At 46.4% G+C, this 24,861-nt stretch overlaps 1 protein-coding gene across 12 annotated transcripts in view; it reads right to left on the reverse strand.

Moving 5' to 3' along the window:
* The window catches only part of LOC138567640 (zinc finger protein 391-like), a 954,911-nt gene that overhangs the window by 159,726 nt on the left and 770,324 nt on the right, over positions 1-24,861 (reverse strand). For all 12 annotated transcript variants that reach the window (XM_069646091.1, XM_069646090.1, XM_069646086.1 and 9 more), the window contains one exon: positions 15,918-16,019. In XM_069646091.1, the coding sequence (XP_069502192.1) occupies positions 15,918-16,019 (102 nt within the window). The remainder of the gene's footprint in view (positions 1-15,917; positions 16,020-24,861) is intronic.

Consider the following 24,861-nt stretch of genomic DNA (forward strand, 5'->3'; position numbering starts at 1 on the left):
TTCTAATTTATCCCTTCCTTTTACCCTCGGCTGTTCCTATGCAGCGCTGGTGTATCGCCTACAAAAAGGGACAGAAAAAGAAGAAACACTATCTACTTCTAGATGTTATAAAACATTCAGGCTTGTGTAAATCATGCCCTTCAACCACTCTCTTCCACTATGTGTTTGCACAGGAAGAGACAAATACCAGAAATAAAATTTAATACTGAGGTGTACAGACATCCACTGGGTTGTGTGTAAGTTTAATGACCCAGGGATTGTGTGTAGACCCTGTGCGCCGAAGTATAAAAAGAAAAGCACAAATCCAGGTTCCAAGAACTCAGAAGTTGTGTTTTAAATCAACATCAAAGACAAAAGACAAAACACACCCCACTTTGCGTTCTCCTAGGTCTTACTGTAACTATTGGGGGTGGTAAAAAATTGCTCATATATAGAGAGTGAATTGGTATCTATAAATTGTAGCAATTACTGTCTACCGGTTTCAGCGGCACATGTTTGTTATGGCCACTTTCTTCAGGACAGTCTTTTGGTATTGTCAACAGGAAGGTAAATCTACTAATTTCTGTATCAACATGTTGATTTCTGGCAAGGGAAGCGGGTGATTAATACTTTACCACCTCCTTCGTTTGTCGGGGCTGAGACAGACGGGTGACCTGTGTAAAACACAAAATATATACACATCACCGTTGGTTATTCACTGCCAGTGAATGGCTTATGAATGAAAGTACTCTTAGTGCTATTCATATTCTAAAAAACGCTACGCTGAGCGTGGTGTGGTTTCACCTCTTATCATAGTTGTTACTTAGATGTTCTACATTTTGTCCAATAGTACACATGGGTACAAACTAAGCAAGAGTTTTCATGTGCATATTGTGGCATGCAATGTGTTATTACTAGTCAATGCATCATGTTTATCATGGTCTAAAATAGTCCAAATAGTATGGTTCGTCTTATCAGAATTGAGACCCAATAAGGCCACTAACCTGAATATTGAAAGCTACTTGGCCTTATTGTCTCCTCTGAGTTCAGACAATTGATGTCCCCGGGGTACAGGTAAGATATCTTGATCCTAGTTAGAAAGTGAAGGAAAGAGAACAAAGGCTGTCGTCACTTTCTATTAGTGGCGTAATATTGTCACACAGACGATTGTAAATTCGCAAATGGCCTTGACTCTAGGGAGGCTCTAATCCATTCCCCGAGGCATTAAATACATTTCGCACTGTATTTATAAGTGCAGTGTCTGGATTCTCGTACCTACCGGACTGCTTTAAATGCGCCGATTCTCTCCCTGCTCTCCCGAAATCGTGAACTGATTACGCGGTAAAGTGTATGTAGGAACCGTTGTTAAGTACATCAAGGGTCATGTGATAGGTGCCGAGGGCGTCACGTGTGCAAGGGTGTATCGCGCGCGTGCGACCCAGAAGTCAGGCACCTCTCTCTTTGGGAGGTGGGACATACAGCTTGCCATTCAGCTATTCCTGGGGTGTGAGCATGGATGCCGAGGGTGTCACGTGTGTAAGAATGACACGTGCGCATACAATCCGGAAGACAGGCACCTCTCTCTCTAGGATATGGGACTTGCAGTTTGTCATTCAGATGTTCTTTGGGTGCGAACATGGAACGATTAGATGGGGATATTATGTTATAAGGCATAACAATCCATAATCGTGTGTTCTATTAAACGCGAGTGCATGGACTCAGAGTGCAATCATTTCTCTGGAAGTTTGTAATATGTGGCCCAATCATCAACTTGGGACCCAACCATGGACAGGTTTATACCATATTCATCTGGATATTGAATACTGCCAAATATATCTGTTGGTATTTAACTAAAAACGTTAAAGAAAGTTCTATATATATAACAGAAGTGCTTGTCCTATGGGTTTATAGGAGTGCATCTAGAGGGCGTCTAGATTGAGAACTAGATTGCACGTTCGCAAGGGCTCAGCTAGTCATTGCTAATGTTTGCCACAAGATGTTCTCATTGAGTCCCACTTGGTCTAATTACAATTACCATCTAGATACCAATTCACTCTCTATATATGAGCAATTTTTTACCACCACCCACTAGTTGCAGTAACAGTAAGACCTAGGAGAACGCAAAGTGGGGTGTGTTTTGTCTTTTGTCTTTGATGTTGATTTAAAACACAACTTCTGAGTTCTTGGAACCTGGATTTGTGCTTTTCTTTTTTACTTCGGCGCACAGGGTCTACCCACAATCCCTGGGTCATTAAACTTACACACAAGCCAGTGGATGTCTGTACATCTCAGTATTAAGGCACCGTTTTTATTTCTGGTATTTGTCTCTTCCTATGCAAACACATAGTGGAAGAGAGTGGTTGAAGGGCATGATTTACACAAGGCTGAATGTTAAAGTGTTTCTTCTTTTTCTGTTCCTTTTTGTAGGCGATACACCAGCGCTGCATAGGCAAAGACGAGGGTAAAATGAAGGGATAAATTAGAATTCAATTCTATCCTTTCCTGTCCTCCTACACAGCCTTGTCACTGCATGCAGTAAAAAGCACAGTAGTACTTCATCTTCTTGAAAAATAACTCTGCTCTCAACCACAGTGGTTTTATCCAAAAAACAGGTCGCTGACCTGGTTTTGGAAAACAGACTTGTTTCGGGTTTTTTCACTAAAGTTACACCACAGTTGGAAAGTGCCCCACATTTTCGTGTTACATAGTTGACTAAGCAAGGGCATTCCCTGTTAACCTAATGTTCTGCTCCCCTATATTTTGTTGAATACCAGTTCTATGGCGCCTTTCTCCAGCAGGGATAGGATTTACTGCGCAAGGAGCGGATCCGGACGCTTCAAAGAGAGCTTCCCCGGTCGATTGTCGTGAGGCCTCTGCCGAAAGGGAAGACAGTAGCCGTGGGCTATGATCTCCCGAACCCACCGATCTGAAATAATGGCTCGCCATTCTCCAAGAGGCTGCACAAGTCTGCCCCCAACCGGCAAACCATGTGACATGGCCTCATGACTGAGCGGACGCGGCTGTGGCAGTGCCTGATGGCAAAGAAACAACTGCCCGAGCGCCTTTGGCACCTCGAGTACCCTGCTTTCCACCTCTGGTACTCCTACGGTGGCCCGTTTGACTGGCAGCTCCCTTCGATCTACCAAAGGTAGAGTAGTACCGAAAGGAACCTCCCCTCCATTGCTGTCCCCTAGGACGAAAAGGCGGAGGTTGACGGACAGCAGGGCACAAACACTTCGCTGCAGCTTTGGAGGTCTGCAACCTCTCAAGGCTCTCGTCAGCCTTGCTGCCAAACAGATGCACACCATCAAAGGGCATGTTGAGAAGCCGGGATTGCACATCAGGAGCAAACCCCGACTTCCGCAACCACGCAAACCTGCGTATCATGGTGCTCGCAGCCATGGACCGGATGACACAGTCTGCCATGTCCAGACCCGACTGAACGGATTCACACATGGCATCCTTACCGTCTTGCACGAGGGCTAGAAAACCATCCCGTTCTTCCCCTTCGGGAATATGCTCAGCCACCAAAGATGCACAATTCCACAGAGTGTGAGTGAATCTCGCCAAGGCACAAACGGAGTTGGCTGCCTTCAAAGCCATACCCCCAGATGAAAATACCTTCTTCGCCCAACCATCAAAGCGCTTATCGTCCCTATCAGGAGGGATGGTAGGGTATGCAGCCTGCTTTGCGGGGGCCGTAGCCACCTGCACCACCAAACTCTCCGGAGTAGGGATGCGTTGACAAGTAGCTGGGGTCACTACTGGCTGGGCGGTATTTTTTCGGAGCAACTTATTCACTGCCGGAAGACTCTCCAGAGCAGTCCAAGCCGCTGCCACCCTTCTTTGCAAAGCCATGTGAAATGGCAACACCGGGTCAGTGGGTGGACCTTGGTCAAGGATGTCCATCAGATCATCCTGATCAAAATCAACAGGTGGAGCAGACCAACCCAAATATTCAGTCACCCTGAACATGAGACGTCTATAGGAGGATTCGGCATGCGTCCCAGGCTCAGGCCTGCCAAACTCCACCTCCGGAGAGGTGTTAAGACCACTGGTATCATGCAAGGAGTGACGGAGTTCTTCCATCTGACTGTGACCAAACAAAAGGTCATCAGGGACATCAGGAGGCACAACCATCTCCTCATCAGACCCTTCCTCCACCTCTGAAATATACTCCAAGGGTTGGAACAAATCCAATCTGGGAGGTGGAACAGAGTAGGGCTCAAACACAGGCCTCACTGACTTACTAAAAGCGTTCCTCAGAGGTTCCACAGCTCTCCGGGGCACCTCTGGCAAATCCTCCACAAACGGCGTTGAGGGTGCCAAGGGAATCAGCGTCGACGTCGACCGAGGCGCTGATGGCGTCGACAACCTCTTCGAAGGCAGAGCCCCGAGAGTGTCTCACGACGGACACAGCGCCAATGGCGTCAACGCCTTCCACGAAGGCTTCACAGGATCCACCGGTCTCGATGGTGTCGAGGACCGGGACCTGGATCTGGCACGGCTACGGCGATCTTCCTTGTCCGAGCGGGACCGCGACGGCTCCCGATGATCGCGCCGACCGCCCGAGCCCGAAGGCGTACGAGTTGCAGACCGAGCCCGTTCCTTGCCAGCTTCTTTTGAAGGCACGGGCGGAACAGTGCCTTGTGATTAGAAAATCGCCGTCATCTGTTGGCGGAATGCATCCCATTCGGCCGGCGACGAAGACTTGGTGGGACAAGTCAACCGCCTTCTGGCAGAGTCCTCCGACGAGGACGGGGAAGGTGACTGGTGACGGTGCTTCCGAGAATGCCTCGAAGAGGCAGAGGAATGGTGGGAACCACTCCGAGACCAAGACCCCCAGGACTTACGCCGACGCAGAGTCGCCCCTCGAGTCGTCGGTCAAAAGTCCGGCGGATTTCGATTTATGGGTCTTAGACACCCTACATACCTTTAATTTCTTCCGTTCCCGCAAGGCCTCCAATGTCAGGGACTGGCAGTCATCGCAGTCGTCGGTGGCGTTGCTTTCGCCGAGGCACCAGAGGCAGATGTCGTGCGGGTCCGTGATGGACATTTTCGAACCGCAGTCCCGACATTTTTTAAAGCCCGACTTCAGGGTAGAAGAAGACGAAGACATCGCTTTTGAAGTAGAAGAATCGAGCGCGCTGAGATTCCGAAGCAAACACGTTTGTGGAAAAAACAGAACTGAGGCTACGGGTGCCGCACGTCCTATATATAACATCCAGTGATGTCGACCCTCGACAGAGGTCCTCGAGGGACAACGTATCGACGTCATCGACGCAGGACGCCTACGGCGAAAAAAATGTCTGAATCAGCACTGCTGTGGTCATTACCTGTCATAGATGTCGAATATGTCGGAGGACACAATCCCCTCGAAACCATGTACAAAGATCATTAAGAAAAAGGTATATTTGCCATTTGTTAAGGCATGGTGCCTTACCTGGTTTCTGCGATAGTAATGGAAAAACAACCTCTGCCTCAGTTTAAACCACGCTTTACAGCCGCTGTAAAGGGATTTTGCTAACTTTGTTTAGAAATAGCAAAATCTAACTTTGCCACAGTCCAATTTGGTTTCTCTGTAGACACTATGGGGCTCATGTTCAATGGGAGTGTAATGTTAATTTAAATCATAAAAGCGTTGCGTTAGTCCCCCAGCTGAAGAGAGTTTACGACCACGCACTCCAGAAAGGCTCTCTACCGGAGTCAATGAGGGAGGCGGTGATAATGGTACTGTTAAAGAAGGAGGGGGACCCGACGCAGTGCGCTTCATACCGGCCCATTTCTTTATTAAACGTGAATGCGAAAATCCTGGGGAAGGTGTTGGCAACTAGGTTGGTGGGAGTGGCTCCTAGCTTGGTACACCCAGATATTGATATTGATATTTTATTTATATCGCACTCGTACACACAATTTTCAGAGCGCAACCAGACAAGGGAGGGGAAACAAGGGAGAACAAAAACAACGATCTTACTAGGCCCAGTGACATTGAGAACGCTCAAGTGCATGGGAGAGGGGAAAAGTGCATGGGAGGGGGGAGAAGTGGAAAGTGCTGAGCAAAGGAGAAAATAGATAAATAATAATGAATACATAAATAATGGACAACAAACAATAGTAGTGCAGCCAGCAAGTGGAAAGTACTGGATTTAAGGCAGCAGACAGGGTATGTCTGATAAGTGCAGGAAGAAAAAAGGGGGGGACTGTATGGGTATAGATACAGACCCCAGTACAAGGGATGGCCCCGAGGCAGTGCGGGAGGTTGTCAGGGTGAGCAGGTACCAAGGCACGGAAGACAGAGGGTAGGCCAGGTGCACAGTGCCGAGAGAAAGCAGATCAACATGGGAGAGAGGGGGCGAAAGCAGAAGCAAAGAGGAAGGTCTTGAGGTGCTTCAGGGAACCAGAGATGGTTCTCCTCAAGTTTCAAAGTGGCAGAGAGGCTGTTCCAGAGGGAGGCCCCAGCCGAAGACAGAGATCTACCCCCAGCTCGTTTCTTTGAAAAACAACTGACCCTGAGGAGTTCGAGGTAGAGGAGCGAAGAGCTTGAGAGGGGAGGTATTTGCAGAGGGATAGCTGAAGGTATTTAGGACCGAGGCCCCAGAAAGCCATGTGGACAATGCAGAGGGTTTTGAATTTAATCCTTGCATGGAATGGGAGCCAATGGAGATATTTCAGAACTGAATAGATACGATCCCAGGGCTTGAGGACAAAGACAAGTATTGCGGTCCTGTTCTGGATTAGTTGTAGAGGGTGGAGAGTACAGGCAGGTATATTTAGGAAGAGGCTGTTACAATAGTCCAACCTATAGAGAACCAGAGCTTCAGAGACAGTGAGCCTCTGGGGAAAGGAGAGGAGAGGCAGAGTACCTCTGAGGAGGTGCAGTAGGAAGTTGGACTTTTTTTGAGACATCAGAGATGTGGGCGGAGAAGGAAAGGGTGGAGTCAAAGATGACCCTAAGGTACTTAGCCTCGCAGGCATGGGTAGGAGGAGGTCCAAGAGAGACCGGCCAGAGAGTGAGGGGAAAGGTGGGTGAAAGTGAGCCGATGAGGAGCATCTCCGTCTTGCTGGCATTCAGACAAAGATCGTTGGTGGCACACCAATCTTGAAAGGCAGTTAGGCATTCAGAGAAGAGAGGTGGAGAGGAGGTGGCTGAGGGCAGCCTGAAAATGAGTTGTGCGTCATCTGCATAGCACTGGAAATTTGAGCAGAAGATGGCAATGCAGTGGGCAAGAGTTGCCAGGTATTGGTTAAAAAACCAGGGCAAGAGGTTAGACCCACGGGGAACACCACAGGTAGAGAGGGAGATAGATGATAGGAAGAACCAAGTTTGACCTGAGAGGGTCGATCAGAGAGGAAAGAGGTCAGCCAGGACAGAGCATGATCAGTGATACCCAGGTTATCACAGAGACGGTGGAGCAGGATGGTATGGTTGACCGTGTCAAAGGCAGAAGAGAGATTGAGTAGGATGAGGGCAGAGGGAATAGTAGAGTCAAGGTTGAAGAGCAGATCTTCACGGATGTTCAGAAGAGCAGTTTCCGTGCTTCTGGCAGTTCTGAAGCCAGACTGGTGGTTCTGGAAATAGCCAACAGAATTGGAATGAAGGTTAAGCTGAGAAATAGCCAGCTTTTCCAGGAGTTTGCCCAGAAAAGGAGTAATGGGGCGATAGTAATCCGGACAAGAAGGATAGGCTTTGGGGAGAAGAGGATGCACAAGGGAGTGCTTCAGAGGGGAAGGAAAGGATCCTGAGGCAAAGGAGTGGTTGCAGAAATCGGCAAGGGCCAGAGCGAGGGTATCGACGTGGTCCTTGATGGTTTTAGAGGAACTGGGATGAACCTGTTTTGATGAGGCTTTCATAGATCGGACTTGTCTAGAGACCTCATCAGGGGAGAAAAGAGGAAAAAATGGGAAAGAGCATGGGGGAGCAAGCACAGACAGAGAGGGGAGAGGAGAGATAGGGGCAGAGAGGGTGGACAGGATTTCTGGGGTTTTGAGATAAAGTGAGAGGCAAGGGCATTGCAAAGAGCCTAGGAGGCAACAGGAAGGGCAGAGACTGCAGCAGGGGTGGCCAGCTCCTTGCAGATTTTAAAGAGTTTGGCCGAGTTGTTAGATGCCACAGAGATACGGGCTTGAGTGTGGACTCTCTTGCTGGTGAGGCTGGTGAGGAGATTGAGTGAGTATGGCCTTTGGAGCAGGCGACAAGCCAGTTTGTCAGAAGATGAGCCAGAAACCCTCCATTTCCTCTCAGCCGCCCTACACTTACGTTTAAGTGTAGCTAGGTCGGAGTCATACAAGGAATTGCACTTGGCTTTGGACTTCCAACGGATCCTCATGACAGGGGCAAGAGCATCAAGGGTGTCAGAAATAGAAGAGTAGAGCAGAGACAGGGCTGTGTCAGGATGACAGTCAGCCAGAGGTGGAGGGAGGAGGGGGAGAGAAGGTGGCGCGAAAGCCTCAACTGACACAAGCTTCATGGGCCGGATGTCCGAGAAGGTCAGTGGCAATGCTGGGGTAGGCTTGGCCTGGGGGGAAGAGAGGGAGAGATGAGAGGAAAGAAGGGAGTGTTCGCTCCAGAGAGAGGAGTGGTCAGAGGGATGGAGAGGAGGAGGTCAGAGGAGATCAACACATCTAGTGTGTGCCCAGCAGAGTGATTCAGGCCAGCGGGGAGGATGGACAGGGAGAGGGAGTTGCAGAGGTCATAGAAGAGTAAAGAGGAGGAACAAAGAGAGTCTAGATGGATACTGAAGTCACCAAGGAGGAGAAGGTGGGTGCTAGAGGCCAGGAGGGAGGAGATGTCTGCCCACTCAGAAAGAAATGAGGTGATTTGACCAGGAGGCCGATAGATAGTAGCCACGGTAAGATACTGGCTAGGAGAGAGAGAGAGCCTACAGACAGGGTATTCAAAAAAGGAGTAGGTCTGAGTGGGAATGATAGAGGCAGGGATCCACTCAGAAAAGATCAGGGCTACCCCCCGCCCCCACCGGACCAGGTTGATCTGGGTGTGGAGAGGATCTTGGAACCCTCGGGGAGGAGGGTGTCAAAGCTTGTGACAGAGCTGGCCATGAACCAAGTCTCAGTAAAACCGAGGACATCAAGGTCAAGTTCTTCAACGTGGTGGTGGCAGATGTCAGAGGAGTGTTTAACAGCAAAGCGAGAGTTGAGAGTGGCAAGATGAAGGAGGTTGCCAGCCTTAAAGACCTTCCGGGGAGGGGTATAGATCAGAGGTACGCCCTGTGGAGGGGGAGGAGCCCTAGGAGGGGCAGAGGAGGAGAAGGAGAGAAAGGGCAAGGTAGCCAAAGGAGGAGAGGAGGGGACAGCAGAAGATGAGAGGAAATTGATGAGGCGAGGGAAGCGCCTATCAACAAGGAGTCAAGATCAATTTGGATTAATAGAACGACGGGATACTGGCATGAACTTACGCAGGTTGCACCATATAATGGATTTAACTAAAGACTCACGTAGGGAAATGGCATTGGTGGCATTAGATGCGGTCAAGGCATTTTATTTCCTGGAATGGCTGTGGTTATTTAAGGTATTGGAGGCCTGCGGCTTTGGTGAGGGGATGCTGAAATGGCTGTGCCTATTGTATATCACTCCCACAGCCAAGGTAAAGCCAGGCGGGTGGGTATCGCAGGGATGGAACCTGGAGTGGGGAACACGTCAGGGGTGCCCGGTCACTTCGATTTTGTTCTCCCTGGCGCTGGGACCATTGGCAAGGTACTTCAGAACATACATCTCAGGGACGGGAATCTGGGCAAGGGGGGTGCTCCATTGCATCTCACTCTATGCGGATGATGTGTTGATTTTTGTGGATGTCCCGCTGGAAAAATTGCCAGTGATATTAGAGGTTTTGGATATCTTCCGTAAGCTGTCTGGGTTCCAGGTTAACAAAGAAAAGTCATTGGTATTCCCACTGGCGGGTCTCAAAGAACAGAGGTAGGATGATATCCCAGACTGGGAGCTCCGAGGGGAACAGGAATCGTTTAAATACTTAGGGATTCAGATTTTCCACGAAACGGAGGAAGCATTTGTACATAACACGGAGAGGGTGCTTTCACGCATAGGAGATGCAGTACAGTTCTGGAAAAAACGACCCTTATCACTGATGGCGTGAGTCCACCCTTTGTAAAATGGTGGTCCTCCCACAGCTTTTATATTATTTCGCATATATCCCATTTGTAGTCAAGAAAGTATTCTTCAAAATGCTGGACAAAACACTAGGGGAGCTGCTGTGGCATACAGGGCAAACCAGGGTGGCCATGCAAACACTACACCAAAGGCGATAGGACGGGGGACTCAATATGCCAGACTTTGAATTGTACTTTATGGCCGCACAGCTGCAGGTGATAGCATACTGGCGGGCAGCTGCAGGGGGGGAATTGATAGGGTTGTTGGGTGAGATTAAGCAAGAGAGACAGGGGCCAGAGCTGTTGTGGGGGCCCATAGGAGTTAAAGGGGATACTTTTGTAGAACACGTTCTGGCTAAAACATGAAAGTGGAATGCGCCAACGCTATCTTAATACATATATTAAGGATAGTAACGTCATTCATTAAATAATTTTTCTAGTATATGTAGGTAAAATGTAGAAGTCACTTATCTGTTTAGGCAGCAAAAAGAAAAGAGGAAGGGACCTAGGGTTCAAGGATCTTATACCTCCCTCAGCCTCCTGATAGGTGGAAGAGAGGAGCCCAGGACTACCAGAGCCCAGAGGATCATGGGGCTCGTAGTGTGTTTGGAACATTTCCTGAACATTCTTGAATTTTAAACTTTCATTTGATTTTTTTCCTCGGTGTGCCAGAGTAAAACCATAAATGCCTAGTTTAAAAGTTAATTGTTTTAAAGTGCTCATGTAGCAGCAATAAAGAAAGTATAAGCATAATGCTCGCCTCCTGTCTTGCCATAGAATTGTTTTCAAAGTAGTGAGAACCGTATGAGGTAAGTTACTCAGAAAGATGTGGCCAAAGAGCTATATAGTAGGGAATTGCCAATCAGGTTTGACACTACTAGTAGAATAGCAATGAAAAGTATTGGTCTCAAGACATTAAGGGAGCGACATTGCACCACACTAGGAGATCTCTTCAAAGGAGGCAATCTGCTGACATTTGAGGATTGGAGACAAACATATCAGGTGACAAGCAGGCATTTCCTCACGTACGTTAAAGTGGTGAGACGCATGGCTACGTTGTGGGACAGTATCCCGGAGGAGCCAGAGGTGAACCCACTAATTCAGACACTGTTAGAATTGGGAGAGGGTGGCGCTAAAGTGTTGCAGGAGTATGGGGCTCTGCAGGCAACAAGAGAAGACAAGGAGCTGGTGGTTAAGAGCAGCTGGGAAAGAGACGCAGGAGCACCCATTTCGGAAAAGAGATGGACATGAATGTGGGAACAGGTCAAAAAGACATCTAGGAAGGAGCAATTTCAACTCACCCAATTCTATTACTTACACAGGGTATATACTTGACACCAGAGAAGTTGCACGTGATAAACCAATCCACACCCCATACCTGTCTGAGATGTAGGTGAGATCATGCCGGGTTTTGGCACATGGTTTGGGATTGTCCAGTCGTAGCTAAATACTGGAGAGAGGTGGTGGACCGATTGAATGCTCTGGTGGGAAGTAGGTACAAATGTATTCACGAGGTGTGTCTGTGGGGTCTCCTACTGGGGTCAAAGAGATACAAAAACCAGAACAAAATCACACAATTTCTGTTGACCTTGGCCAAACGGCGGATTACAATAGAATGGAAGAAACCGGCGGGTCTGTCGGTGAGACAATGGCTTCATGATGTACGCAGGTGGGGACTCGCTGAGGTGGATTACCTGAATAAACATAGGGACCCGGAAGGTGAAAACGTGCTGGTGGTAGACTGGGGACAGTTGCTGAATGAGCTGGCATCCACCCAGGATTTAAAACCTCTGTGAATTGTCTCAGGGCCAAGAACGCAAGATGAGGGGGCAAGGGGACTATAGATCAAAAAATTGAAAGGTAGTGGTTTCTACCCTGTGAAGTGTGCTGAGACGGAGGGGGCTACGGGAAGCAACTGGGAAGAGATGGCACTCGGGGGTCAAGAGGGGGATTAGGGAGGGATCGGAGGTTGGGATGGGAGGGAGGGCGGGTGGGGGAAGGTAATGCTATGGGGGATGGTTTCATTGTTGTAAGATAAGCTAATGTAGAATTATATAGGAGTTAAGAGCCGGGGCAGACACCAGCAGAGGGGTAGACGAAGGTCAGTCAACCAGGCTGCGGCATGGGATAGCCTGCAACTGGCAATATTTCCGCCACCGGATGACAGGTAGTTCTGAATGCAGCACAGAATGATATGAGAGTCATGAGTGGCGGATATGGTGGATGGCCGGGGATGGGCGCTCCACCTTGGAGAATGGTAACAAACCCCCCTAGAAATAAACTTGGTGCAAATGCATTCCACGCGTTATGGCGCCGGAACTGAAAATTAGCGGACTGAGCTCTAGTGGAAGCAGTATTTAGTGGCTCTGCCGAAATCAGGCGCAAGATTGGGACACACGAATATGCAATTAAAGCAGGGTGTCAGCGATGGCAATCTCTATGTTTGTAACACATGAAGCGATTTACTTGCTAATGTTTGGTTGTTTTGTAACCTGTACAATTTAAAAAATACTTAAAGAAATGTAATTTAAAAAAAAAGCCTTGCGTAAGTTTTTTATGCCTTCCATTAACGTTACTCCTCATTTTCAATCATTTGCATGCTGGAGAGGAGGGGCGGAACGCAACTTGGGTTACTGCCACCTCATTCCTTTCTGGCATACAAATGCTCCAGCATTTGCAGCAGCATGGATTTTCATGGCGGTGCAAATGCTGGAGCTTTATACAGAAGCATAAAGCAGGCAGCCCCTATAGGGATCCATTGCAAATGCCGCATGCCATGATCGCATGGTGGCGGCGTTTACAATTACAAATAAATACAGGCCGACATGCTTGCATGTCTGACGTCTATATTTTATTGTGAAAACTGCTTACCATGCGCATATGCTAGCGTATCGAACAGCGTTTAATTGTAATTGTGAGTGCCTTTTGGCATGCGAGCATGGCAAGTGTCGCTCGCAATCAAACGTAAACAATGCAAGGCTGCGTCTACTCACTTCGCATTGAGGAGTGCAAATGTGAAGGGCATGCCACCTTTTGCCATTTGCATCCCGCAGTGCAAATGACCACAATTTGGACACAGAGACCCGCTTACGCTAAGGTGTAAACGTAATGGGTCCCCGCCGTCAAATTATGGGTAAAATAAAAAATGAGCCTCTAAATACAATAAAAGTTGCCCTTTTTCCTCTATTAGACCACATTAATGTAGCCAAAAGAAGATCTTAGGCAGCCTTTTCCATTATTAGTGTTTTGTGCTCGCCTCACAATTTGGTCACTACGTCGCGGTTAGAACCCGTATGAGCCTGAAGTTCTACATTTAGTGCTTTTTTGGCTTCCCTACATTCATTAACAAACCAGTCTCTGGGTGCAGGATATTTTGATTGAGTAGCTGGCTTAGAGGTAATGGAAAAAGGGATAACGGATCTGCATAACAATTGAGAAAATGCGGTCTATGTCAACTGAATTAGCATCCCGAAAATCTCTATAAAACGCTAACATAGGCAAAGTGTTGTTGTATACTGAAGGTAGTACATTATGTAACAGTAGTGCGTTACACTTTATTCTATGCCTATTGCTAGCTACTCCCATATCACACAACGGCGCAGGGAGATCTACGTTCTTACATGTAAAAATATTGGATCATGATCACTTTCAACTTTGCAGACAACTTTAACATTCATGGCCTTATCTTGAGGATGATTTTGCTGGGCGATCACTCAAGGTGCAGCCATTTAAAGTCATTAAACCTAATTCTGGAATTTTGAGAGATACAGAGATAACCTGCTTGGGGTATGGCAAAAGTAGATCAGGGACATTTCGTACTACGTCCGCCTTCTCACAAATACCCCAAATTGAGTGCACTGCTCAAATTGGCCATTAAAATCACCAGCTACTGTAAATATTTCTTCTTCGTGTGAAGGGACAGAAGATCTCAACTTAAAAATTAAACACTCTAATTCATCTAATGGCTTTAGGTCAATTATTCCACTAAATGGTCTCAAATATATATTAAATAATACAATTTTTAAAACACTGACACATTCGATCTGTGGGCCCGGTGGACTTTACTTGAACCAAAATCACTAGCCCCCACTTGGTCAGCCTTTACTTCCTTTTACGGCTGGAAAGCTAAAATATTGGAATGATGATTTAGATAATGCCACTGCTGCCCACGTTCTTTGGAAAAAAATGAATAGAATGAGGTTTACTATACTTTTGCCAGTAATGGTCTTCAGATTTAGAAGCAAGGCCTGCAATATTCCAGTAAAGTATAGATATAAAGATTATCTTCATAGACAGAAGGGATACAAGCGTATAATTGGCTCTGCAAACGGGAGACAACATCAATTCTTCTTTCTCAAAGTTTGATGCCCTCTTGTTACCACATACATAGATGTTATAGCACCATCCCTTTTCAGTGGTCTATTACAAGCTGGATTGGTGGAGGCCTGGGCCCTGTAAAGATGAGCCTTCCCATCACTGAACCAGCTCTTAAAAGATTTACAGAGAGCGATGTTTGATCCTCTCAGACGGTACGTTCTGAAATCAATTGCCATGAGCCCTTGTTCTAGACTTTCATTAATCAGAATTACTCTGACTACTCTGTGATTGCGGCTTAAAGGGTCTGAAAATCTGCTCATAGCAACAATATAATTTCTTATAATAGAGCAGCAGCCTTTGATATGTCGTATCCAATGGATAGCCTTGTTAGTCAAAGCGTCCCAGCTCTCTTTTGCCTTGACTGGCAATTTCGGGACTGTCATAAAAAAACATCTGTGCCCTCCTCTGATATATAATTATCAAAACTAACATAAAATGTGTTGCAAGGTGAGGGATAGAGTAAAACCATCCAAATGTTAGAGTTCAAAATGTGCATTCCCCTCTTGGTGGATAGAGAATATGGGAACCTCAAACTGTTCCACGTTGTCTAATGAACCGGTAGGGACTTTTTACCTTATGTTCTAGTCCAAAGGATGCAAGGCAGATGTCAAAAGTACATGATTAGCCCAGGGAGGGGTTGGTTGGCTATGTCAACTTCCCAGCCTGATGCATTGGGACCATAAGAACGTTCCAGGCTTTGCCTTTCTGACTGGAAATCGCTTAGTTACACTTCAATCTCATTGATCAGAGGTTTCAACCCAGAGATTGAGGCCCCCACCAACATTGACTTTTTGGGTTTTGGAGCTAGCAAAATCCTCCTAGGCAATTTTCTTTTCCTCTTGGTACAGTCAAAAGGTTGTCAGCAAAAAATCTAAATATATTCAGTAAGATAAGAAGAAATAAATTCATAGGCGAAAAAGGCATTAGGCACACCTGCATCACAAAGGTGATCTCTCAGTCCAGGCCCAAAATCTCTTCCTCTAGTGAATTTCACTGCCCTCCGTCTTTGCTCTGCTATGCATTTTGCACACCTTCAAGTAGTTCTGTGAATGTGTTGATGCTTACCAGGGATTAATGAGTAAACATATTTTTTGTGGCATGTTCTATAATAATCTGGACCTGGAATTGAAATGTTCTCATCACCTTTCTCCAATTCCCAACTTCAAGCATCTATTTGCGCATTCCTTTGCGATCTGCTCTGTTATCCTAATGTCTTCCTCTGCAGTTGCAGTTCAAATATGCTAGCACATGTTTGTCAGTTTCCTTATTTTTACATATCACGTTTGGTATCTGCTTATATACACGTTTCATCCTTTCATTTATTCAGGCATTTTGCATTACCTGCAGATTAATCATTCCTGCAATTTAACATCAAAGAAGAAAACATGACTTCTAGTATGTTTAAAAACGAAACCAAAAAAAACAAAAAATGATGCACACCTCCTGTCAATTCCTCCTGGCGTTCGAGTTCTTCTATTGACCGGTTATCTTCCAGATACTGGTTTCCACTGAATAAAACCTCAGATGCTGCAGTCATTTCCCCTGGTTGTTAATGACAAAATACACATTTTACACTCCCTTACAATGATTCTTTATCACTTAAAACATTATTTTGCAATTACAGCTTCTCCACAAAGTAAATACATACATACATTGAAGATGGACGAATATACAATTGTGCATAGCACCCAGGTAAGTACACATACAATTGTGACTACACTAATATTCCTATATTATGTATGTCAATCTGCCTCATCACAAGTTTGGCGGTGGGATACCGCCCGGGGCAAATAGCTCTACCGTCCGCCGGTCCGGCGGTACCGCCAGATTACAGGTTTTGGCGGTAGCGGTAACGTCCCATTCCCCAATGGGTCCATCCGACTAAATGGGGCATTTCTGGCGCAATTACCGCGTGCTAATACTGTCAGCTGTAATTGTGCCAAAAAGTTGCATTTTGTCAGCGTATTTACCCACAGCTCACAGCTGGGGTTAATGCTGTCAGACTCGTGATAGGACCAGCCCTTAAATGCGGCGGTAATACCCTTACCGGCGGATTTAAGGGCTACCACCCCAACTATCCCCTTTCTTATACAAATTCAACCTTGTTCATCCCACCTAATCCTAAACACTTGCTCATTTGGGATTACCTCAACTCCTTGCTCACTGCAGTGCTGAACAAGGTGATTTAGCCTCTGCAAATAAATCTCATTTCCCCCCCCTTTCAAAATTCCTAATCAAATGATTCACTGTAGAGTTGTTACAATCCAAGGTCCATCTTTGCTCCATTTTTTGATAATTTTTATTTTTGATAACTTTTTATTATTAACAATCTAAATACAACATCAATAAAATGTTCCCATGTTGTGAATGTGTATTAAAATCAAACAATATGTTCAGGGCACGCAATGGTCATGTTACTCGGAAAACAGCTTATATTCCCCTACAACTTAGCAACCAAGTCTTTAATTTTGGCATTCATCAATACAGTGGAAAGAGGCATTTTTGTGCAACAGCTATCATCATGTAATAGACAGTTTAGGAGGTTGGAGTTTACAGTTGGTATGGGGGACGAATAGAAACAATAAACAAGCAAGCATTTCAATTATATTTGAGTTTCAGGTGAGTTGAGAACACAAATAGGCATGGAGATTTTAGGGTAAAACACTGATGCAGGCAATAGTTACAGTGTGTGCTGCCTTACAGGTCTAGTTTTTACTGATGAATAGAAGTGTATGGCGGAGGTGAGAACGGGAATGCCAGTGTAGTATTATTAATATAATCAAAATGGATACTGATACAGCCTAGAAGTTGCTCAAATCAAGCCCCTCCCCATGTGGGTCTGGTCTCATTTCTCCCAGTGTCTGCAAATAGCTCTCAGCCAGTTTGTTGGCCTCTCACCGGGTCTGGTCTCACCCAGTGTCTGAAGTATATCTCTGAGCAAGCTCTCTAGGCTCCATTTTGAACTTGTCTTACCCACTGTCTGAGGGTAGCTGTTACCAAGTTCTCCAGGTTGTACACCTTCTCTCTTCTGACTCTACCGCAGTCTGCAGCTCATAACAAAGAGGGCTGTGGTCTTTTATAGTCCTACTGGTTAGTGGGATTAAGCTTGGACTGAAAATGTCCTAGTTTCTCCTTTCTCTTAGAACAGGATTGGTTTTACCACTTTAGACTGCTTCCCGGCTCATGGTTGTTTTCCGCTTGTAATGTTTTCTGGATGATTTTTTCCCCTATTGGTATTTCTGCTTAATTAGCAATGGAGTGGTGGTGGTGAAAGGGGTCCCTAGGGGTCCCTCGTGCTATGGAAACAAGGCAATGACCATACACGAAAAGATGCGCCAGACACGAGGTTTCAAATTCCCAATGCTAGGGTTTATTGCAAGCAAAAGATAGTATCAATTGGCCAATTCTGATCTCACGCCCCGCGACGCGAGTTTCCTAGACCTCGAGGGTTGCAAGAGAGCGAATTACGTACATCAGTTACATATATACAAAATGCATATCATACAATCAGTTCAACACCCCTCTGTATTAAGTTCCTTTGAACTCGGGATGACGATGGACATATCCGACGAGTATGACGATTATAATGCTTTCGATGTCTATTCTAGTAACACTGTGCAATTTAGAAAGTGCGGAGGCATCTTTTAGAACACGGTGGTTCTGTTCTTGGAAGCAATCTGTACACGGGGGAAGAGCCACATCCAAGCTTTGCTATCTATGAGGTACTATTCGTGTCCTGGGAGCCGACACGTTCTAAAGGGTTTTTTCGAAGGGGGGCCGTAAGAGAAGCATAATTCAAGCCTTTAACTGTATTATTCTAACATATTCTACCATCGTACGAGACTGGCTGGCAGCTGTGAAGTGATTAAATGCCCCGCAGCTTCCTCCCAAGGCTACAGAGAGGGAGCGTGGGCATTCCTCTCTGGGCTACTCATGAGAAGTTTCAGCAAACTCTTCAGTCCCGCGACCTTGTCCTTTCATATTCAGACAACAATGTTAACAGTTGAGCAGAGTAAGCAGAATTCGCAAGAATTGCAAGCTGCAAAGCAGTGTTTAGACAAAAAGCAATGAGCAATGGTTAACAAGCAAAATGGCGATTCTTACTACATTTAAAATGGCCGCTTGTCGGTCAAGCATAGCAGTTCATATTTCTCCAATTCGGTGCATAAGACGGTTGGCCCACGGCCATCAAGTTACGTCTATCATTCAAATGAAGGGTATTCATTTTTCCGGATTGACAGTGGTAGAGAGTGTGCGATTTTTCAGCCAGGTGCCTTTGCGGTCGGCAGCAGGACACTTGGACACTCTGGTGGCTCTATGTTGAACCATTGAGAATTTGGATGAGACTTTGGAGCTCGATGAGAAAGTTCACAAGTATGTGTGAAAAGAAAGCTGAATTTGAAAACGAAAATACTGGTAGTGAGAACCACAGCCATAGTCCCTAAACAAGGGCGATTGGTGGAGAGAAAAATGCCAGGGACCTGATGCACCAACAGAGGGAAACAGGGCTCACATAGATTATCTGGAAGCTGCTCACATTAGAGATGCTGACTAATATTTACCTTAGATGTCATGACATAGGGTTTAGGGAAGAAGTAGAGGCTCAGGTGGTACATTGCATTGCGGGCAAGTGTCCCTCGTCCCCAGAAACCCTCTAGGGCATGAAGAAAGGGTGTGCCATGTAACTTTCCCACCCCCTATAAAAACATGTTGTCCAAAGTCCGATTTTGGTCAAACGATCTAAGAGCTAGTAGAAAAGTAGTGACGTGATATGGATAATACATTATGGTTGAAACTTCTCAGTTTACCTTTGGTTGTGTTAGCTAAGCTTTAGGTAGTTGTCTTTGGCTTTGTAATGTTTGGGTTACCTAGGACCTGGGCAATCAAATGCTGGGCTTTGTAATGGTGAGTAAGTTTACATAACCTTTCTGTGTCCATAGATATGTAACAGATCATATGTGCTGCAGGCAAATTCTTCAGGCATCAGTGCAGAAGAGAGGGCACATTCATTTTGCAGTCTATCCCTGTCCATCAAAGGCAGGATTCCAGTGTCCACGGGAGGACATTCCATAAGGAGTTACATTGAGGAGTGTGGGTACATTTTTAGGATAGTACTAAGAATGTAAGCATAGCTCAGTTTGGGAAGCTGCAACATCCTAGTAATGTCAGCTGTCAGGTGCCTCAGTTCTCGTGCCCTCTCTCCCAGCAACAGGCTGATGTATTTGACCTGGGCTGGCGGGATTTGGAAGGTATGATGGTCAGGGTCTTTCCACAACTCCTTATATTGAGCAAAGGGTAGTGAGCACCAGTTTGACCGGAGTGAGGCGAAGGCCAGTTCCAGAAGGAAATGTGTAAAGCTTGGTGTTAGGGAGAATTCTCTGTTTAGGCTGTGAGTGAGTCTCTTTTCTTCACACTCTTGGACATGATTTGAGGGGTTCCTTTGACTGTTAATGTGTTTTATGGGCTATGGGGTCTTTTACTCCATAGGGTATCAGTGTTTTCACTATGTGTGTTACACAGCACCCTCAGTGCAGTGACACAGGGGTGTCATAGTGACACCCCACCACAGACTCCATACCCTGGGACTGACTACTGACTCCCAGGGCATGTAAAGTCACCATTGGCTTTACTAGTCCCAAATTATGAACAGAAACCAGTGCAAACCATCATATTGTGGACCTACTGGTCGGAGCAATTCAATTGCCCTGGGGTCTGTTAGTCGAGGGGGCACGTCTCCGTCCCCCCTGATCGAGTTTTGGCTGGTGGCAGTGGATACTACTTTTTATATTTGACCGTGAATATATCTCTATGGGATTTTTCCATTGTTCGAGGCTACCAACTTTAATTATTTAATTCTCATAGCCTCGAACATACCGCCGGTTTATTTATTTAATATTAATTCGCCGGGTGGTATTTTTTGCCAGAACTCGATTCTAAAATGGTGTTTGTGTTCTCTACTGTGACTCCAACCCAAGTCGAGCCCTTTGTTCCACTTTTTTGGCGGCTTTCTCCACAGAAGCCTCCAAAAGTGGTGCCACTCTGTCTGGGTGCCACAGGGGGTGCGGGAGGGGGTTTAGGCACCCTGGACTGAGTTACCTTGGTAACTCAAGTCGCACTCTTGTGTGATTGGCCCAAGTGGTGAGCCGGCCGGCTCACCACTTAGCATGTTTGATTGACAGCTAGGCTGAGTGAATGGGGGTGTGCTGCATAAAAGCAGGGCTTTTGGGACTGGAACTTTAGAAGTCGCCACAGGACCTGAGAATCCGACGAGGGAGAAGCTGAGCCGACCTGCTACAACGACACCACCGGTGGAGCCCTGCGGAACCAACTCACAACTTCCCGACGACAGAGAAGATCTCCCGGCTGGAGAGTCTTCTTCCCCTGACTGGTGGGCACAACCAGTTTACCTTCTTTTTCTTGCATCCCAGGACGTCTTCTGGTCGAATTGCCTGTGCCAAGCACCCCGGCGACCGGATAGCCACTTACCACTGGACCGCGAATAAAAGGGCCGCTCCTTTTAACTGAGAACTCCGCGGCTGGTTTCTTCCCTGGCAGTGCAACGGACTCCTGTCTTCCTCCCCGACGAGATCCTCTCTTCCCCGGACGAAGCACCGACTTGCATCCGCTGCCAGGAACAACTGCCCCCCGCTGGAGTATTCTCACCACTTTAAGGTACTGTGTCCGCCAGGCCTCCCTTTCTAAAGATTGCTACAAGGTAATAATAATCCCTTAACCTTCTGGACTGGGCTGGCCGCCTTGACCATCTAACTGGTCCCTTTCTTTTGGTCCAACTTCTTTCTGAACCTTTTCGAGACTTTTGTGCACTTTTCAACCGTGTGACCTAGGACACATTTCGTTCTGATCCTCTTAAAGTGGATCCGGCTTTCTGAACTCTAACTTCACGGTTTGACTCTGCCTTCCTCTCTTGCTGTGTTCTTTTGAAAGTGTTGGGATCTGTTTCAATTTATGCTCTGCCTTTCTCTCCCTTTTAAACCAAACTATTAGAGTGCCATCTGCGGTAAGCGCTCACCGCTGTCTGAAAATAAGTGGGGCTTTACTTAAGACTTGTCTAATATCCTTTTAAGGGAGTGTATATCTTTTAGTGACCGTGTTTTTGAATTGCTTAATATTAGTGCTTGTGTGTTTTATTAGATGTGGTTTTAAATAAATACTTATATCTCTTTTACACCAAGCTCTGGTCAGTGTTTGGTTGTTCTACTGTGTTCGTTTGACCTATTGTGAATACTCTGGATACTGCCTAACTCTTCTTGAGGGAAGTATGACTGCTCAGCCACAGCTACCAAGTGAATCTGTGTGGTACAGACTGCTACCAAGTGGGTTTACTGCCAAACACCTGTAGTCTTAAATCTTTTGCAGTGGTCCCAGAGGGAACTGCACAGGTTTCTGCCTAACACTGGTGTACAGCGGTGGGATTTGTATTGAGTATACACTTTAGAGTGCTTTTTGAATACTTTAGGACAACTAACCACAAAGCTTAGCACTAAAAAGCTGATTTTCTAACTATGTCTGCTATGAAAAGTTATACCCTAGAATCATTGTCTGCCAAAACTGCTGATTGCTCAAAAGTATTGTGTAAACATAAGAATCTCTCTGAAAAGGGCAAGAAAATGGAACTTACTTGTCATGATAATGAGTCAGAAGAGGAAAGTGAACCTAATGAAGTTAGCCACTCTGAGCTTCTCTCTGCCTTACCTACTGTACCTACTGGGCCTATACCAGGTCCTACATGTAACCCTGCTTATTTTGAACTTGAAAAAATGAAGCTTGAATTAGAGTACAAACGTTTTATTGCTCAATCTGAAAGAAACCAAGAGCTAGAGTTCAGAAGAATGAATGCCCACCCTGAGCAGAAGCAAGCTGAGTTAAGAAATAGAGCTTAATCATGAACTAGAAATGAAGAAGTTGTCTGTGGAAAATGCTTCTCTCTCCTCTGGTTCCTCTAGGAGTTCCAGTCCCAAAAGACCCCGGATGCCTAAGGAATTAGTGGGTATGTATGAACCTAAGTTGGATGTGTTGGATTGGTTAAAAATGTTTGAGTATAATCATGGGCTCCAGGACATCACAGGGAATGAGTTACTTCCCTCGTTGTTCTCTAGGCTTCTGTCAGAATTCCTCTTCACTGGTTGACCCCGTAGTGTAGAAGAAGAATTCTTCCCACCAATGTATCCCTCTGAACGGTAATAACTCACATACAGAGGGATCAATTAATTGAAAGACGTTTTCAAGGATATTTGGAATTCCCTCAGAGACCACGTAGCTGTTTAGCGATATACCAGATATCGAGTTGATTGGCCTCAATCTTGCAGGCTTCGGGAGACAATGGAAGTATTCTGCAAAAGATAAACCTCTCTAGTTACTTAATCCTTTTCTTTTCTCTACAATGAACAGTCGGATAAGTAGAAAAGACACAAAGATTCTTACCAGAAGGAATCCAGGGTTTAGCTCTTCGTGGAAAATGTTCGTGATGTAAGAAAACGGCACAGCCGATGCTGTCCCGCGATGCAGCGGAGGCTGTCCCGCGGTGAGGATGAAGCAGTTCCGCGGTGCAGCGGAGGCTGTCCCGCGGTGAGGATGAAGCAGTCCCGCGGTGCAGCGGAGGCTGTCCCGCGGCGCAGCCGATGCTGTCCCGCGATGCAGCGGAGGCTGTCCCGCGGCGAGGATGAAGCAGTCCCGCGGTGCAGCGGAGGCTGTCCCTCGGCACAGTCTATGATTACCAAAAGCAGTCCTTTTAACAGTCCGGGTCAATCCAAGCGAGCAAAGTTAAACACAAGGAAAATACGAAAACCAATTCCAAAATCAGAAGGCACGGGTCAAAATACCGGGAGATCACTGAATTCCAAAACAGACTAGGACAATCCACAAGCAAGGTCGTTATGAAGGCAAAGGTTCAGGTACTTAGATAAACTAGATGCAAGAGAAACAAGACGTAGCTCCGAGAAAACTAAATCAGAAGCACTGAGCAAGCCAAGGAGCGGAGTTATATATCCAGTGTCACGTGATCACCGCCGTGAACCGAAGCGTACGTTGCGTCTTCTTAGCAACGTATCACTAAGTCTCCATGGTAACCTCCAGCCACCTCGGAGGCCCGTAGATCGGGATCTTCCTTTCTGTGACCCATAACGTGAAACCCGATTGAGTACCGTGTTCTTTGTGGGGACACGAAAAATACGTGTCCCATTCCGGGAACCTGAGCGCATAACAGTACCCTCTCCCAAAGACGGGCCCCGTCTTCTCGAGGCCCAAAACTCAGATATCAACTGAGGAGCATGGATATGACCAACAGGTTCCCATGTCCTATCCTCCGGACCATAACCTTTCCAGTCTACATAATACATCCTGACACCCCTGGAAACCCTGGTGTCCAGGATCCTGTGGACTTCATACTCCTCCTCACCTTGCACAGACAGGGGAGGCGGACGGGAAGGGAGCGAGGTACCAGGATGAAAGGCCTTGAGAAGGGACACATGGAAAACAGGGTGTACTCTCCATTTGGCAGGGAGAGACAGTCGTACAACGACAGGGTTTATTACTGCTGTGATAACGAATGGACCGACGTACCGCGGGAGAAGAGCACGTCTACCAGGGATACGCAAATTCTTAGTAGAGAGCCAAACTTGACCCCCAACCACATACTTAGGAGACGTAGAGCGACGGGCATCAGCGTATTGTTTGGCAGTAGAGTGAGCATTGTTCAAGTGTAACTTAACCTGTGACTGTATCGAAGCAAGTTGCCGAATGCAAGAGGAGGCTGCAGGGTGGCGAGCAGGTTAGACCGGAGAAAGAGGCATTGACCTGGGGTGTCTGCCGTATAAAGCAAAAAACGGCGAAGAACATGTAGAGGTATGGAGAGAATTATTATATGCGAACTCTGCCATAGGAAGCAAGGATAACCAGGTGTCCTGGTACTGATGAGTAAGACATCTAAGGAACTGTTCCATTGTTGAGTTGAGGCGTTCTGTCTGTCCGTCCGTTTGAGGATGGTACGAGCTGGAGTAGCGATCATCAATACCAAAAGAAGCAGTAAGAGATTTCCAAAAACGAGAAGTGAATTGCGAGCCCCTATCAGTAATGATAATGAAAGGGAGACCAAAGGAGCGAAACACATGTTTAAGAAACAGATCCGCCAATATAGGAGCAGTAGGAAGTCCTTGACAAGGTACAAACAAAGCCAGTTTAGTAAAGTAGTCAATGACCACCCAAATGGTATTAAAGCCCGAGACAGGGGGCAAATCCACCACGAAATCCATGGAAATCATATGCCATGGATAATCAGGAACAGGCATAGACTGAAGTAAGCCGACAGGTTTGGAACGAGGACTTTTACATTGTGCACAAACGTAACAACAAGCAACATGTTTAGTAA

Source organism: Ambystoma mexicanum, chromosome 2p (genome assembly GCF_040938575.1).
Source record: "Ambystoma mexicanum isolate Mex_15411 chromosome 2p, UKY_AmexF1_1, whole genome shotgun sequence".
Lineage (NCBI taxonomy): Eukaryota > Metazoa > Chordata > Amphibia > Caudata > Ambystomatidae > Ambystoma > Ambystoma mexicanum.